General features: G+C 59.6%; 1 protein-coding gene and 1 long non-coding RNA gene across 3 annotated transcripts; one reads left to right on the forward strand and one right to left on the reverse strand.

Annotated features, from left to right (window-relative positions):
• Positions 1-697: 697 nt before the first annotated feature.
• DDRGK1 (DDRGK domain containing 1) lies at positions 698-11,592 on the reverse strand. 2 transcript variants are annotated; one of them, XM_058287456.2, is made up of 9 exons: positions 11,416-11,592; positions 10,470-10,649; positions 9,319-9,431; positions 9,009-9,110; positions 6,816-6,938; positions 5,805-5,843; positions 3,721-3,777; positions 3,409-3,457; positions 698-3,289 (listed from the first exon to the last, which is right to left on the reverse strand). In XM_058287456.2, exons 1-9 carry the CDS (start codon positions 11,504-11,506, stop codon positions 3,123-3,125), a joined length of 921 nt encoding a protein of 306 aa, XP_058143439.1. In that variant the 5' UTR covers positions 11,507-11,592; the 3' UTR covers positions 698-3,122. The 2 variants fall into 2 exon arrangements, with proteins under 2 accessions (XP_058143439.1, XP_058143438.1); XM_058287455.2 differs by having other exon boundaries at positions 9,319-9,512; positions 11,416-11,588.
• Positions 11,405-14,084, forward strand: LOC131275868 (uncharacterized). Its single transcript, XR_009183343.2, has 2 exons — positions 11,405-11,539; positions 13,982-14,084. It is a non-coding gene; the product is annotated as an uncharacterized lncRNA (long non-coding RNA).
• The last annotated feature ends 2,512 nt before the right edge of the window (positions 14,085-16,596 follow it).

Consider the following 16,596-nt stretch of genomic DNA (forward strand, 5'->3'; position numbering starts at 1 on the left):
CGAAGGACCGTTTTGGGAACCTTTGGCTCCTGTTCCACGTACGCACACACCTAGACTGAGACCGTAACGTTAAGACGCTACAAAGGAGCATTGTCAGAGCAGACTGGAAAACGCTGCTGCATGGAACAGCAAGGCCAGGCTTGGGGCTGGGAAGGAACTAGGGGTATCTGGGGCGTGCACCTAAGAGGCTCAAGGTGGCACTCTCAAACAGTACAGGAGGGGTGCGAGGGGGATGTGGTGAAGGAGAGACAACTCCTGGGACACGACGATTGAAAAAAAAGATTAAGAAATGACCTATGGGGAGCAGAGGTGGCTCAGTGGTTGAGCACCTGCTTCCCAGGTACCAGGTCCTGGGTTCAATCTCGTACCCCCTAAAAAAGAAAGAATTATGGCTCAAAACACTGAACATTAAGCAGCCCCCCCCCGCCCCCCCCCCCGGGCTCCGCACTCAGGGCCCTTTGCAGCGGGGTCCCAGTCTCGCCTCTCCCTTTGACCGCGCCCCCCCCCGAGGCCCCAGGCTGCCTTGTGAGGCTGGTGGCTCTGCACCTGCTCCTCCAGCGCAGCCTGGAGGCTCCCGCTTGCCCTTCCCATGTGCACCTGGCTGTGCGGTCGCTGGGGTCGCCCAGGCTCCGCCCCTGTGCTCTCCTCTCCACCTGCGACGGCGGTAGGCTCTCCAGAAATCACATTCGAGGGCTGGTTTTTAACACACTTTGGATTTTAATAATTCGCACGTTACAAAGAACCACATGCACCCGTATAGGGCCCCTGTGGCCAGTGGCTTCCTGTGCCCAGCCTTTTCAGCCCCTTTCCTGAGTCATGAGCCAAGGAGATAGGAGGCCATCTAGGCTCGTTGTGTTTAATTTTAAATATTTTGTTTTGGGGAATTTTAAACATGTACAAAAATAGACGGCGACAGATTAATAACCACGTGTACTCATTATCCAGTTTCAGTAATTTTCAACTCATGGTCAACCTTGGAAACAAAGCTTTTGAAAAGATACACTGTATTCTATGGCTCATCCGATGGCACTAATATCCCATTAAAGAGAAGCTGGGACTGAACAAACTAAACTGCACGGGACTTGGCCCTACTGGGAGCAAGTGGCATCCAAACAGCCCTACCCTGGGCAGGGCTGTGACCAGACTCCCAGAGTGAGCATTATTTGAGGGTTACAAAATCAAAACTCATCTGACTGTTGGAGCCAAAGGTACAGGGTTCCTGCTGTGGGAGGGAAAGACTCACAGAGAAAGAACCGCCCCGTGGAAAGGGAGCAGGGAGCAGCACGGAAGTCCTGGCCCCCGTTCTCACCACCAGCGGCCGGGGCGCCTGCGCCTTCGACTCCGAGGCAGGAGCCCGCTGCTCCAGGATGAGCGCAAGCTGTGCCCTCCGGGAGGAGGAAAGATAAACACACAGCTAACGCCTAGACCGCAGCACAGCCAGGGGACGAAGTGCCCTCGGTCCTAGCGTGCTGTGGAGAGGCACGCACGCACTACATGTACCGCGCCTGCTTCCTGAGGTACTAAAACATTTAAAAATACATTTGGTGGCTTTAGATACATGTGAACAATACTTAGGTTGACAAATGTTTAGAAAAAAGTAATGTTAAACTGTTAAGTTTTAATTAGCTGTGAAAGTAGTTTACCTATTTAGAAAAACGTCAACTGTTCACTATTTGAAGACCTGTTCTTTGGGTGATCTACGAGCTGAGAAGGTCGACCGCTGCCACTGCGCATGGAGACTGTTCCCGCCACACTAACCGCTGGGACATCAGGACTCAGCTTCTGGGGTGGAGGAAGGGACGTGCCCCTGCTCTGGCTCGGCGTGACCTCCCCGCTGCTGAAGCAGACGCCACGCCAGGCCTCGCCCAGCTCAGGCGCAGAAGTGGGAAGGCGGCTTCCTCTGGGTAGGAGTCTGCTGGCCGGACCACCATCTCAGCTTTTGTCACGGGATGATGCAGATGGCGCTGTCTTCTTGTGGCAGAAGTCGGTGGGCTCACACCCACAGCAGGGGGCTCCTGCTCAGGACGCTGCTTCCAGGGCCACAGCCCCAAGCCAGCACCGGCACTCCGGCACGGTGGGGTGCTGGGGCAGCGCTGCCCTGGCCGTCGTACCCCGACCCGGGCAGCCAAGAGGGACGGCAGGGACCTGGTGCTGCGCCCGTGCAAGACGCCCCTTCTGGTGGGGGCTCTGCTTGCCACGCACCACCTGCCTTCCGTCTCCACCCCACCCCCTCCCGAGCTGCGCACTGGCATCTCCCGCCGACGTGTGCCACCCCAGTTCTGCTTTAACCGGGCTCGAGGCAGGCTTCCGGGGAGCAGCCGGGGCTGAGAACTGCCACCTAACAGGCAGCCACTTCTCCCTCCAGGACACTTGACTGGAGGTGCTCACGCTGGGGCCCGTGCCAGGCCCTCCCCTCCAGCCAGCCTGCAGGCCCAGTGGTGCGCCGAGTGCTTGGGCCCACGCCCCCCGGGGGCTCCGCCTGCTCCCGACGGTGGGCCCAGGGCTGGGCGCTCCCCCGTCAGAGCAGAGAGCTGCCTCCTCCACTGCTGCCCGCGCGCCTCACTCGTCACATGGGAGACACAGCAGGGAGCCACGGGGCGACGCCCCCACACGCTCACCCTCTCCCAGCTCCAAGCACGTGGTCCCTCCCACCCAGCACGAGGACGCCTCCTGCCCCCAGCCAGCCCAGCTCGCCTGTCCTCCGTCTCCCTCCCAGGGGCTGGCGTTCCCCCGGGCTCTTTCTGCGACACCTGTCGCTATTTCTCCAGAAGCTGAGCCCACTTAGGGCTCCCAAATCTGCATATAAGAGAAGTTAGGGGAGACAGGACCCCGGAGGTCCCCACTTTTGCTCTGGAGTGGAGGGTGTGGAGGAGGGCGTCCTTGCAGGCTTTGGGGCAGGGCCCGCAAGGCACAAAGGCCCCAGGTGCTGGGGCTCGGTTCTGAGCGCCCCGCTGGTTCTGAGCCTGGAAGGGCTGTGCAGGGCGAGCGCTCGCGGACTGGGCCAGCCAGGCCCGCACACCACGCCACACGGAGGTCCGCAGAGGGCAGCCTTTAATTGGCAACTCCCGGGGCACCCCCACGGGGGGCCGGGCCCACTCCAAGTGCAAACCGAAGGGCTGGGGTCAGGCTGGGGCCTGCGCGGGGGGCTCCTGGCCCCAGGCAACGAGGGAGGTGCTGGCCTGGGCAAGCTCGGCGATGGACACCCGGCCGCGCTGCCGGATGAAGCTGGCCACGGCCGCCAGCTCCTCCGGGGTTATGTAGATGAACTTGCCCCGGTCGTCAATCACACCTGTGGGCACAGGCAGGCGGTGGGGTCAGGCAGGGAGCCCACCCACCCCACACCTGGCCTCCTGGTAGCCGGTCCCCCGCGGCTGGACACCCTGGGCAGGTGCGGGGCGCTGGGCTCACCTGTCAGGCTCCCATCAGCCAGCAGGTCCTGGATCCGGCTCACGGCGTCCTAAAGGAGCACCCTCTCAGGAAGAGCAGCCGCCCGAGGGCTCTCCAGCCTCCCACCCCCGCCTGGGACCCCGTGAGCTCTGGGGCCCGGCCCTAGCCGGATCCCAAGAGCGGGCGGATGGTGGGGCAGCGTGTGGCCCCGAAGGCTGGTGCAGCCTACTGGCCAAACCGCGGCAGGGCAGTGGGATTTGGGCTGCTTTGGCTGCAGGGCGGCTGGGGCCCCGGTTTGGCCTTTACCCTTTTCCCAGCCCTTCCAGGGCTTACCTGAGTGCGCAGGCCCACCTGGGAAGCCAGGTCTTCCAAGAGCACCACCTTGGACTGCTGCAAGGAGGCAGCGAGGGGGAGACTGAGCGCGGGGCATTCCCAACACCAGCCCTGCCCTGGCCTGGCTGGGGGCCCCACGGAGACCCCTGCTTCCTCGCACACTCGCTCCCTGCAAACCCCCACCTGGCCCCCGGGGCCTGCCCGAGACAGGCCTGTGTGCAGGGAGCACACAGCACCACCCCTTCCTACCGCACGTCGGCTGGGGTGGGGACGCACCCCAGAAGAGAGGGCGGGACCCCCACCCAAAGCTGTTTAAGACGCCCCCAGGGGCGCGAGCTCCTCGAGAGCCCACCAGGAACAGACCCAGGGCACGGGGGTGAGCAAGACACAGCTCCTGCCCTGGGCCCTAGCGGCTGGAGAGACGAGGATGGGAATGGGCAGGGGCCCCTGCCTGGAGGCCCCCCAGCCTGGAAACTCCCAACCTGGAGGCTCCCCCAGCCTAGAGGCACCCCCCGCCTGCAGGCCCCCCCAGCCTGGAAACTCCCCGCCAGGAAGCTCACCCCGCCTAGAGGCTCCCCCCGCCTGGAAGCCCCCCCAGCCTGGAAACCCCCTACCTGGAGGCTCCCCCAACCTAGAGGCTCCCCCGGCCTGGAGGCCCGGCTCCAGCACGCCCGCTCCTTTGCACTCGGCCCCTCCGTGGACACCCTGGACCCATCCTTAGAACTGCCACGAGCGCCGCCACGCCTCCCACCCAGGCCGCCTTCCTGTGCTCCCCATGCTGGGTGGAAGCTCCTGTTCACTGCCAGGCCCTCCACACCCACTCCCCACCCCTAAAGCAGACGCGGGCCTGCGGAGGCGGCCTTGGGCTCCATACACGCCCCATAGCAAGTGCGCTGAGAGGAGCAGCGGGGACGCCTCCTGGCTGCAGATGGCCCTTGGCTAACTCGACTCGACTCGGCACCGCGTGTGGAGCCAGAGGCAAGGAAGTGGGGGTGGCCGGGGGGCAAGTGCAGGTGCCACCCAGCCTCGACCCAGAGAGCAGGGCCGGTCCGCGTGGAACGCGGGTTCGCTCCCTGGACCCTCAGGGCCTGGCCTGAGGCGCTGCTGCGGCCCAAAGCGGGTCTGAACAAACCACCCATCCAGCGCCGCCAGGAAGGAGACGAGAACACCGCGTGCCCTGGAGCTGGGAGGGAGGCCCAGCTGCGCCCCCCACGTCCTCCTTCCTTGCAGATGCCCGGAGAGCCAGCCAGGAGGGGCTGAAGCGCTCCAGGCCCTGGAGGAGTCTGGAGAACCTCAGAGGATGGAGCCACCCTGGGCACCCCTGCCCCGCGTGGGGGGCGCGGAGGCCGCCCACCTCCTCCAAAAGCCATGACGGCATCCTGGACTGGAGAAGAGGTCTGGGGAGGTGGGATGGCAAGTTCCAGAAAGCAGCAGGAAGGTGGCTGCAGCCCCGATCAAACGGGCTCACCAGAGGGGAGGCTCCCGGCCCGGCCGAGGGGGGTGGGGGGCCTGCGCAGGCCCCAGCTCTGTAGCACCCCCGCACCCCCGCACCCCGCCCCTGCTTCAGCCGCCTCCCCGCCGCCTCTGCACCTCTGAGCTGCACTGAAAACCTCTCCCCGCCGCGCGTTCGTGGGAGAGAAGTTGCCTAGCAGCAGAGCAGAACAGCCTACGCTTACGCAACCGCGGCAACCCCTGGCCGCCTTGCGGCTGCGGGTGGGAAGGAGCACCGCTGCCGCCCCCAGCTCCACAGGACACGCCGTCCTGCTCACCCTGGGCCCCGAGTCCCAGCAGGGCGCCTGCCTCGGCAGGGAGCCCCTCAGCCCAGGACCCACAGAGAACACGCAGGAAAACATGCTCGCCTGGGGACTCTGCCAGGGGTCTTGGGCAGGGGATGCCAAACTCTGGCCCGTCAAAGCTCGTGCCTTCCCTGCAGATCCCGTACAGAAGGGCCCCCAGCTGGGAGCCCACAGGGGTCCTTGTGAGCCCCAGACCTCCGCCCCTCTCCTCTCTAGACCCCGAGGGGCCCTCAACCCTAGCAGGAGGTCAGGGCGCCATCCCCACCCAGCCCTGCTCCCACCCCTTACCTTGATGTAGCTGATGAACTCCGTCAGGAAGCTGTGGGACTGGAGAAGCAGAGAAATCAGGAGCCGCAGGACTGGGACCCCCCAGCACCCACCCCGCCTGCCCACCCCAGGACCACCTGTGAGGACCTACTGAGCCCCCTCCTCGCCGGCGCCCTCCACACATGCTGCGCCCCCTCCTCTCGCCCGTGCCCCCTGCGCCTGCCGCGCCCCCTCCTCTGCCCGCTCCATCCTCTCACCCACGCCCTCCACACCTGCCCCGCCCCCTCCTCTCGCCCATGCCCTCCACACCTGCTGCGCCCCTTCCTCTCACCCGTGCCCTCCGCGCCTGCTGTGCCCCCGCCTGCGCCCTCCACACCCCCTGCGCCCCCTCCTCTCCCCCCGCGCCCTCTGCGCCTTCCGTGCCCCCTCCTCTGCCCGCTCCATCCTCTCACCCACGCCCTCCACACCTGCCCCGCCCCCTCCTCTCGCCCATGCCCTCCACACCTGCTGCGCCCCTTCCTCTCACCCGCGCCCTCCGCGCCTGCTGTGCCCCCGCCTGCGCCCTCCACACCCCCTGCGCCCCCTCCTCTCCCCCCGCGCCCTCTGCGCCTTCCGTGCCCCCTCCTCTGCCCGCTCCATCCTCTCACCCACGCCCTCCACACCTGCCCCGCCCCCTCCTCTCGCCCATGCCCTCCACACCTGCTGTGCCCCTTCCTCTCACCCGCGCCCTCCGCGCCTGCTGTGCCCCCGCCTGCGCCCTCCACACCCCCTGCGCCCCCTCCTCTCCCCCCGCGCCCTCTGCGCCTTCCGTGCCCCCTCCTCTGCCCGCTCCATCCTCTCACCCACGCCCTCCACACCTGCCCCGCCCCCTCCTCTCGCCCATGCCCTCAACACCTGCCGCGCCCCTTCCTCTCACCCGCGCCCTCCGCGCCTGCTGTGCCCCCGCCCGCGCCCTCCACACCCCCTGCTCCCCCTCCTCTTGCCCGCGCCCTCCGCGCCTGCTGCGCCCCACCCCGCCCGCGCCCTCCGCACCTGCTGCTCCGTGGCGCTCTCGCCTGCGCCCTCCTCCTCCACCACGAAGGCCTCCTTCAGCCGCAGGTACTCCTCGTGCTCCCGCCGGGCCTGCTCCTCCCGGGCCTTCCTCTCCTCCTCCTCCTGCGGATGCAGACAGGCCGGCCCGAGGGTGGCCACGCACACAGGGCACAGGCCTGCAGCTCAGCCCCCTCGCGGGCCCCAGCCTGGAGGCGCCGCGCTCCTGCCTCACAGCTGCCTGGCTTCCCAGAGGCCCAGGCTTGGAGAGCCAGCATGCAGCGCTGCCTCCAGCCTGCCGACCAGCCGCGGTGCTCCCTGTGCGCCACCCAGCGCCCGCTGCGCTCTGCCTGGTGCCCTCCGCTCCTCCACGCCTGAGGGGCCACCTCCAGGCCCCAGCCCAACCTCTCAGCGGCGAGACCGCCAGCCACCCTCCCCCTCCCGCCCGGGCTCCTGGAGCCCCCTCCCAACTTCCTCCTGCACCTTGGACCTCAGAGCCCAGCCCGGACCCTTCTCTCTGCCCCTCCCTCCCAGGGTCGCCACCCATGCAGGACAACCACGTCCCTGCTGGCGACAGCCTGACTCTCCTCCCCAACGTGACCGCCCTCGTGGCAGCCCTAAATCCAGTGTGTCCAAGGCAGACCCTGTGGCCTGCTCCCTGCATATCTAGATGCCCTGGGCCTGAGCCCGGTGGAGGCGGCAGCCAGCTGGCCGCCCTCCTCAGAAGCGAGGTCCTGCCCGTCCCTTCCTTTCTCCTCAACTCCCTCCTTGTGCCTGCTTCACTCCGTCACCACCACCTCCACCGCCACAGCCTCCCCAACCCAACCGCTTTCCAGAGCATTCAGAGAAACGTTTTTAAAACTTGAGGCTAAAGCAGGGAACAATGCTGCTGGAGCATTTTACAATGCCACGAAGCAAGAAGTACTAACAAAAAAAAGAAAAGGCTAAGTGAAAGGGACAGAAGCCAAATGAAATGGCTCCCAGTGCCCAAACTGGAACAACCTGCGCTAGAAAATAAATAACACAGAATCAGGTATAACCCAAAACACAGTACATGCCTGAGTCCACGCTGGTGTAAGTAAGGGACTAAACAGGGAAGAAAGGAGACAAGTCCTCCGTTCAGAAGAACGCCAAGTATCTTCTGTAGACCCATCCCCCCAGAAGACAACGCGTCCCGTGCCTTAACAGGCATACGCTGTGTCTAGTGACTCATTTCCAAAGAACACGGTATGAAGTGGGAAAACAAGAAAGTAACTTAACAGAGGAGAACCTGGCAAACACGACGTCAACCAGGCAATCAAGGTTCACGTCAGCAGGGACGAGGCGAGCTGACGCGCGCACCTTGCTACACTGTCGACAACGGGTCTTCACCCCTGCAAGCCCAGCCTAGCCGTGAGGAGAACGTCGGCCAAACTCAAAACCGAGGGGCTTTCTACAAACGCCTGCCTGGCACTCTGTAAACTGCCAAGGTCATCAGAAACAGGGAAAGCCTGGGCGACTGTCGCTGCTCAGAAGAGCCGGAGATGCGCCCACTAAGTGTAACGCGATGTCCTGGGTGGGGCCTGGGGCGCTGCCACAGGAGCGGAGGCTGGGAAAACTTACCTAACCTGAGCGGAGCACAGGGCTTAGCCCGGCTTGGTCCACTGCTTGTGACCGACACACGTGACTCGGGGAGGGCATGGAGGAGCCCCTGGGGTTCGTAAGGCACACCACGCAAGGACGCGCAAGAGGTGGAGGCCGGCCCGCTGAGGCTGCGCTCTGCGCTGCTTCCCAGCGGGGCGGCCCCGGCACTCGCCCTGTGGAGCCCACACCTTTGTGACGTCCCCGTGCGTGGGCACCTCCTTAGATCCGGGGACGCCCCGGTAAACAGACGCTCCCCGCCCCTCGGCCACGGAGGCCTGGGCCAGGCACGGCAGGCAGGGCCACTGGCCCTCCTGCGGCCTCGGATGGCTTCCACCCTCGGGACAGGCCCCTTCTCCCCTCCTCGGTCCTCGGCTCCAATCACTCTGAACCCCCCAGGGGCCTTCAAGTGAGCTGGGCAGGTGCTAAGAACCCCCTCGGGCTCTGCCTCCCAGAAGCCTGACTTGAGACTGCGCCTCAGAGGCCAAGCGGAGCGGCCGCCCTGGGCGCATCTCCTGGGAGCCGCCCGGGAGGCAGGGCTGTGTGGCCAAGCAGAGGCAGCTCGGGCGGCCTCACCTTCTGTTCCTCCTCCAGGCGGAGCCGCTGCTCCTCCTTCCTCCACTCGGCCTCACGCTGGGCCTCCAGGCGCTTCCGCTCCTCCCGCTCGGCCTCCTCCGCCTGCAGAGAAGCCTTCAGGGCGTCACCTCCCGCCCCCCAGCTAGCACTTGCCCACCTCCCAGAGAGGCCAGGCCACAGGGCAGGGGCGCAGCAGACCGGCAAGCCAGCAGCAGCCACAGCCCAGCGCTCAAGGAGCCCTGGGAGGCCACACGGGGGACAGGAGAGCAGGCCACCCCCTCCCCGGGCCGCACCCGCCCCTCCTGCTTGCCTCGCGCTGGGCTTTTCGCGCCTGCTTCTCCTCCAGCTTCCGTAGTTTCTTGGCTCCAATCTTCCCTGACGGGAGAGTTTCCACTGGCTTCTCCACGCCCTCCTCTTCCTGGCCTGGGCCCGCCAGGAAAGATGCGTCAGGACGGGCCGGAGAGGAAGGACGGCGGCTCCACTCCCCTCTGCAGGCTCCCCTCCCTGTCAGTCAGGCAGACTGTCACTAGCCCACTTCTGCCCTCCGGAGGCAGCTGCCAGAAATGCAGACGCTCCTTCACAGGTGGGGAGGTGGGAGCAAGGGAAGAGATGAGTTCAGACCCTTCTAGAAGGAACAGCAGGCTCAATTCCTCAGCACCTCAGAAGCACAGGCAGAGGTGGCCGAGCTGGCAGAGGCCCTGGGTTTCTCCCAGGGAAGGACGGCCCTGCTGGGACCCAGAGCCTCCTCGCCGTGGCCAGGAGCTGCCACAGGTCTGGGCTCACGTCCCAGCTAGGGCTACCCCTTCCTCCAGCCAGGCCCAGGCCACGAAGACAGCCCTGCCTGGGGACTCCCCAGAGCCAGTCGAGGGCCACCAACCAACTGCCTGGGAGCAAGGTGGAGACCGGAGGATGGCACGACGGCGGCCTTGTTTGGCCAACGGGGCTGACCACCCAGGACACCAGGCACGGGCTCCCAGTGTCCCCAGGTGATGGGGAAGGGCCAGACGCTCCCTCCCCAGGCGTGAGCCAGTGCAAGGGCTAGAGAAGGGACGTGCTTTCCCAAAGACCTCAGGGCTCTGCTGTTCTCCCGGCACAAGGGTACGTCTCTGTCCCTGAACCTTCCTCCTGGGGCAGTGGAGGACCCCGTTTAGAAGTGCAGAAGCCCCTGACCGGGCACTCGGCCTCCAGGGTGGAGCCCGCAGGGACTGACCATGCCTTCAGGGCACTGAACCGTCCGAAGACCTGGGCCCTCCTGCGTGGACACTGAGGCCCGAGATGAAGGAAGAGGGGGTGGCTGATGGAGTGGGGTCAGGGCCCAGGACCAAAGGCCAGGCCCTAAGCGCCCCCACCCCACACTGGGTCTCCCAGGCCTCGCTGCGACACTGCAGCTGCCCCTCCCCTTGCCCAACTTTGGGGACCCCCCCAAGGCAACTCCTTTCCCCACCCGCCCGGGCCCCTCACCTGTGATGACCGCCTCTTCCTCGTTCTCCTCCTCCTCGGGCCGAGCCACCCGCTGGGCCCGACGCTGGGCCAGCAGGCGGCTGCCCAGGTCCCTCCGGCGCCGGGGCCTGACCTCAGCTCTCTGCTCTCCCGGCTCCGGGCCCGCTCCCGTCGGCGCCTCGAGCGGTGGCTCACCGTCAGCTGCAGGAAGAGGAGAACCATGCGCTGCCAGCAGCCTGAGGGCAGGGGCACAGCGCCGTGGGGCCCTCACCTGCTCTGCTCCATCTCCGGCTGCCACAGAAGAAAGCCCATTTCCCTGCCTGACCACCTGGCCCTCGGCAGCAAGGTCACCCCTTCCCTCCTGAGATTCCATCTCTTCCTTCGAAGCCCCATCTTCGCAGCTGCCTGTCAGGAGGCTCCTGCCCCGAGAGAGGGAGGGCAAGTCCTGCTTCCTTCAGGAAGGCACGCTGACCCTTCCAGCCTCACCTGCTCGCCTACTTCATGCCTGCACTTTCGTCCCGGCGACCACTGTTTGTCCTGGCCTTACTCGGCATGGCAGAGCGTAAACGTCCGAGGCAAGAGCCCGGTCTCCCCGCCAGGACAAGGGGGTAGTGGCCCGAGGTCGCTTGCGGGCCCGGGGACGGGGGACACACGAAGCCGCAGGCTGACGGGAAACGGGGTGGGGGCGTGAGGGAGGGTGGCGGGTGTGTACGTCGTGCCCTGGCCGATGCGTGGCGGGGCCGGGGGGCCGGGGGAACCGTGCAGGGGCGCGGCCACCCCCATCGGGGGGTGCTAGCACCGCGGACCCGGCTCGCGCTCCCCGCGGCTGCGCCCGCCCCTGCGCTCCCGGGCACCGACAGTCTCGCGAGGCCAGGCCGGGCGCATGCGCAGCAGCTCCACGGCCTAGAAAGGCTCGGAAGGCCGGAGGTCAGGGCCGCGCCGAGTGTGGCGCGGCGGCACGTCCTACCTGCTGCCGCCCGGCCCCGGATGCGAGTCAGAAAGAGAATAAGGCCCACGAGCAGCGCCGCCGCCGCCACGTACACCACGGGGGCCACCATGACGGCAGCTCCGACGGAACCAGCACGTCCACGGTAAGGCCTGGGACCCCCGCCCACCGCGCATGCGGGCCCCCCGCCTCCCACGCTGCCCGTCTGCCGCGCTAGGCTCCGCCCAGCACGCTTGTGGCCCCGCCCCTCCAGCGCCAGGCCCCGCCCTGCACCCAAGCGGCCCTGCCCACCTCCCACTCTAGGTTCCACCAGCACGCATGTGGCCCCGCCCCTACACACTAGGCCCCGCCCATGCCCTTGCGCTCCTCCCACAATAGGCTCTGCCCAAAACCCATGCGGCCCCGCCCACCTCCCACCCCTGGCTTTGCCCTGGGTGGGTCCCGGCCCAGGCGGCGTGCTCAGAGCCTTCGGTTTCCCGCCTGATTTTTTTTTTTTTAACTTTAAAATGAGTGTGGTGGCATAAAAGAGCATAGCATTAAATGGGAATTATTACTAATGGTTATGTGTAGTATGATCATGTTTATGTGTTTAAAAAGCCCTACACAAAAAAAAAGCGGTGTAATACGGGGGCATTTGCAGGGCTTGGAGTTGTCCTGAATGATATTGTAGGGTCGTATGCTGGACATTATATATCCTGCCATAACCTACCGAATAGACTGGGAGAGTGTAAACTATAATCCATGTGGTGTAGCAGTGCTCCAAAATGTATTCACCAAATGGCAATGAATGTACTACACTGATGAAAGTTGTTGATGTGGGAAAAGTGGGTGGTGTGATGAATGGGGCATATGGGAATCCCCTATGTATATTTTTTAATGTAACACTTTGTGTGATCTATGTATCTTAAAAAAAAAAAAAAAGCCCTAAGCAATGCCACATCCCATTGGTGGTAAGGTACGTATGTGGAAGAAGCAGTAAAAGATTCTTGGGAATGATACTTGCCAAATTGAGGATAATGGTTACCTCTGGGGAGGGAGGAAGTGGGATGGGATTACGGGCAGAGCTTTGACATCTGATTTGCTTTTTTTTTTTTTTTTAAAAGATTTATTTATTTATTTAAATTCCCCCCCTCCCCTGGTTGTCTGTTCTCTGTGTCTATTTGCTGCGTCTTGTTTCTTTGTCCGCTTCTGTTCTCAGCGGCACGGAAAGTGTGGGCGGCGCCGTTCCTGGGCAGGCTGCACTTTCTATGGTGCTGGGCGGCTCTCCTTACAGGGTGCACTCCTTGTGCGTGGGGCTCCCCTACGCGGGGGACACCCCTACGTGGCAGGGCACTCCCTGCGCGCATAAGCATTGCACATGGGCCAGCTGCACACGGGTCAAGGAGGCCCGAGGTTTGAACCGCGGACCTCCCATGTGGTAGACGGACGCCCTAACTACTGGGCCAAGTCCGTTTCCCCTGATTTGCTTTAAGAGAGATCAGTTCTTCCGTTTAAAATACATCGCGATACGCTTTTTTTAATTTACCACGTGCACCTTTATATCTTTTTTAAAAATTTTATTTCTTCCTGCACCCCACCCCCAGTTATTTTGCGCTCGCTGTCTGCTCTCTGTTCATCTTCTTTTTAGGAGGCACAGGGAAGGGAACACAGGACGTGAGAGGGAGTCACCCAATCACTTGGGCCACCTCTGCTCCCTGCTTGCTGTGTCTCTCATTGTATTTCCGCACTGTGTCTCTTCGTTGCAGCATCTCACTGCATCAGCTTACCGGGCCTGGCTTTTGCGTCAGCCTTCTTTAGGCCGGCACCTGTAACCCGAACCTAGGACCTCCCATGTGATAGGCAGGTATCCAACTGTTTGAGCCATATCTACTTCCCACATCTATTTTTTTTAAGATTTATTTTTATTTATTTATTCCTCCCCCCTTCTCGCTTGCTTGCTCTCTTTGTGTCCAATCACTGTGTGTTCTTCTTTGTCTGCTTGTCTCCCTTTTTGTTGCAGCATCTTGCTGCACCAGCTCTCCATGAGCACAGGCCGTCAGCACTCGGCTGGCGTGGGCCAGCTTACCTTCTCAAGGAGGCCCCGGGAAGCAAACCCAGGACCTCCCGTACGGCAGGCGGGAGCCCAATCGGCTGAGCCACAGCCGCTTCCCTCCCACGTCTATTTTTAAATAGTGTTAGCTTTATAGGTTGTATAGGTATTACTGGTCCAGTTTTCCATACTGGCCATTAGCATATCTACAGGGAATTTTATCAAATTAATTTTTATTTTATTTTTAAAGACACTTTAGATTATATAAATGTTACATAAAAAATAAGAAGATTCCCATATGTCCCACTCCTCCCCCTTCCCCACTTTCCCATATTAATAACATCGTTAGTGTGGAACATTTGTTACAATTGATGGACACACATTGAAGCACTGCTACTAACCATGGACTATAGTTTACATTATAGTCTACAGGGAATCTACATTTCCTTTGAATTCTTAAGAATCTTTAAAAAACCAAGGACAAATAATAACTCAATAAAGTTGTTAAACATTTTTTTTTTTAAGCAAATAATGGCTACTGGGAATTTTCTCTTACAGGAATCTGAAGCTCTGTGTGTGTGATGACAGAAATACAGACTACATGACCTAGGGGAAGAAAAAAGAGGTTTGAAATAAATATGGCAACATGTTAATCGCTTAACATCTGTCAAGTTAAAGTGGTGGGAACTTGGGCATCTATTTTATTATTATTTTCTGTAAGCTTAAAATATTTAATAATTTACATTTTAAAATTAAAATTTTCAAAACAAGTAGCAGGATAAATGACGTAAAAATAGCAAATGTTGATAATTGTTAAGATTGAGCAATTGATACAGAGGGACTTATACTATTTCTATTTTTGTGTAGTTTTGAAAATTCTGTATGTTTGAAATTTTCCATTAAAAAAGTTTTATTAAAAAGTGAAAATTAAGACTTAAATGAGCTACATATAATAACATGACTTCGGGAAGCGGTTTGACCTAAAGTAAGGGGGAAATGGAAAGAAGAAATGAGATTATAAGGCTGTGAGTCTCTAAAAAAGAGTCTGGAGGTTGTCAGAAGGAATACCCCTATGTACAACTGAACAGAGTCTAAGAGACAGATAAGGTAGATACAACCCCAGGTATTGGTTCTTTTGAGGGCTAAAGAGACCCACGGGTTCTATGGTCATGGCAGAAGGGGTTCACTGCCATGACAGATGGCCCTTCTTTGGAGCTGGTGTTTCTGCGTGATGGAATTGGACTCAGAGGGGATCTCTTTTCACAAGACTTGCATGCTACTTTATTGGAATTGTAGTTGGTGCTGGGTTTAAGATATATGTAGGGGATTTGAATCTCTGGACTGATAATATGACACCCAGGCCCAGAGCCTCAACAGACTTCAGCTCCTACACTTTGACTTATTGGACTTACTCCACTCAGCTAACATGGAGTTGAAGAAGGTCAACCACCACAACATGGAGCCTAGAGTGTCTACAACTAGAAGCAGGAAGAGTACATCCAGTACCCATGTGGGATCTAAGCCCTCACTTGACATAGGTGTGCAATGGACACAACCAATCCAATGTCCACAGAGAAAATGTGGAATGGGTGTGGGAACGGTAGCCATGGGGGCTGCTGGGTGTGGGGAACGGGAGGAAGAGATGAGATGTGGAGGCGTTTTCGGGACGTGGAGTTGTCCTGGATAGTGCTTCACGGACAATTACGGGACACTGTAGATCCCCCCAGGGCCCACTGGATGGAACGTGAGAGAGTCTGGGCTATGATGTGGACCATTGACTATGGGGTGCAGTGATGCTCAGAGATGAACTTACCAGGTGCAATGGATGTATCACGATGATGGGAGAGAGTGTTGCTGTGGGGGGAGTGGGGGGCGGGGGGCGGTGAGGTTGAATGGGACCTCATATATATTTTTTTAATGTAATTAAAAATAATAATAAATATTTAAAAAAAAAAAAGACTTAAATGAGACTTAAATGTGTGTATAATTTCCAAGTACATAGAAAGCTTCCTGAAAGGACAAAACAACAAATCATCAACAGAGAGAACTTTTCCTTGCAGCCTCAAATGGCTTGTGTAACTTCTTTCCCCCAACTTTTTATTTTGAAATAATTTCAAACTTACAGGACAGTTACAAAAATAATACAAAACCAGGAAGCGGACTTGGCCCAACGGATGGGGCGTCCGCCTACCACATGGGAGGCCCACAGTTCAAACCCAGGGCCTCCTGACCCGTGGGGTGAACTGGCCCATGCACAGTGCTAATGCATACGAGAAGTGCCGTGCCACACAGGGGTGTCCCTCGCATAGGGAGTGCACCCCCTAAGGAGAGTAGCCCATCGCGAAAGAAGGTGCAGCCTGCCCAGGAATGGCACACACGGAGAGCTGACGTAGTAAGATGACACAACAAAAAGAGACACAGATTCCCGGTGCCACTGACAACAATGGAAGCAGACACATAGGAACACACAGTGAGTGGACACAGAACAGACAACTGGGGTGGGGGGGAAGGGGAGAGAAATAAATTTTAAAAATAATAATACAAAACCCACACTGAGAACACCAACATACCCACTTCAATCCCCCAACTTTAACTTTTTGCCATATTTGCTGTATCGTTCTATTCCTCATAGTCTATCAATCAGTCTTTCTATTCATCTGTGTATCTGTTTTCCAAGCATTTGAGAGTAGCTTGTACACATTATACTGCTTTGAACACTTAATACTTCCATGTACGTTCTATAAAAACAAGAATATTCCCTCATATGACCAGTTATGCACTTTAAGAAATTTAACATTGCTGTAAAGCTTACAGTAGAAATTCCAATTTTTTCATAACGTCTGTTTAAGCCTTTTCTCCTCCATTTTTAGATCCAGTCCAGGATCACATACTGCTTTTGTCTCTTTAGTTCTTTTCTTTAAATTGTGGAAACATATATGCAAAGGGGTGCTGATGCAAAATACCAGAAATTGGTTGGTTTTTATAAAGGGTATTTATTTGGAATAGGAGCTTACAGGTACCAGGCCATAAAGCATAAGTTACTTCCCTCACCAAAGTCTATTTTTATGTGTTGGAGGAAGATGGCTGCCGACGTCTGCAAGGGTTCAGACTTCCTGGGTTCATCCCTTCCAGGGTCTTGCTTCTCTCCAGGCTCAGGGTTCTTCTCTCCAGGG

Source organism: Dasypus novemcinctus, chromosome 24 (assembly GCF_030445035.2).
Source record: "Dasypus novemcinctus isolate mDasNov1 chromosome 24, mDasNov1.1.hap2, whole genome shotgun sequence".
Classification (NCBI taxonomy): Eukaryota; Metazoa; Chordata; class Mammalia; order Cingulata; family Dasypodidae; genus Dasypus; species Dasypus novemcinctus.

Excerpts from the sequence above, each read along its gene's own strand:
- DDRGK1 (XM_058287455.2), bottom strand. The coding sequence starts at position 11,506 with ATGGTGGCCCCCGTGGTGTACGTGGCGGCGGCGGCGCTGCTCGTGGGC. Across the intron at positions 9,513-10,469 it reads GGAAGAGGCGGTCATCACAG|GGAGGGGAGCCTGCAGAGGG; the intron begins GTGAGGGGCCCG and ends CCTGACTGACAG. Across the intron at positions 3,290-3,408 it reads GGCTGATGGGAGCCTGACAG|GTGTGATTGACGACCGGGGC; the intron begins GTGAGCCCAGCG and ends CTGTGCCCACAG.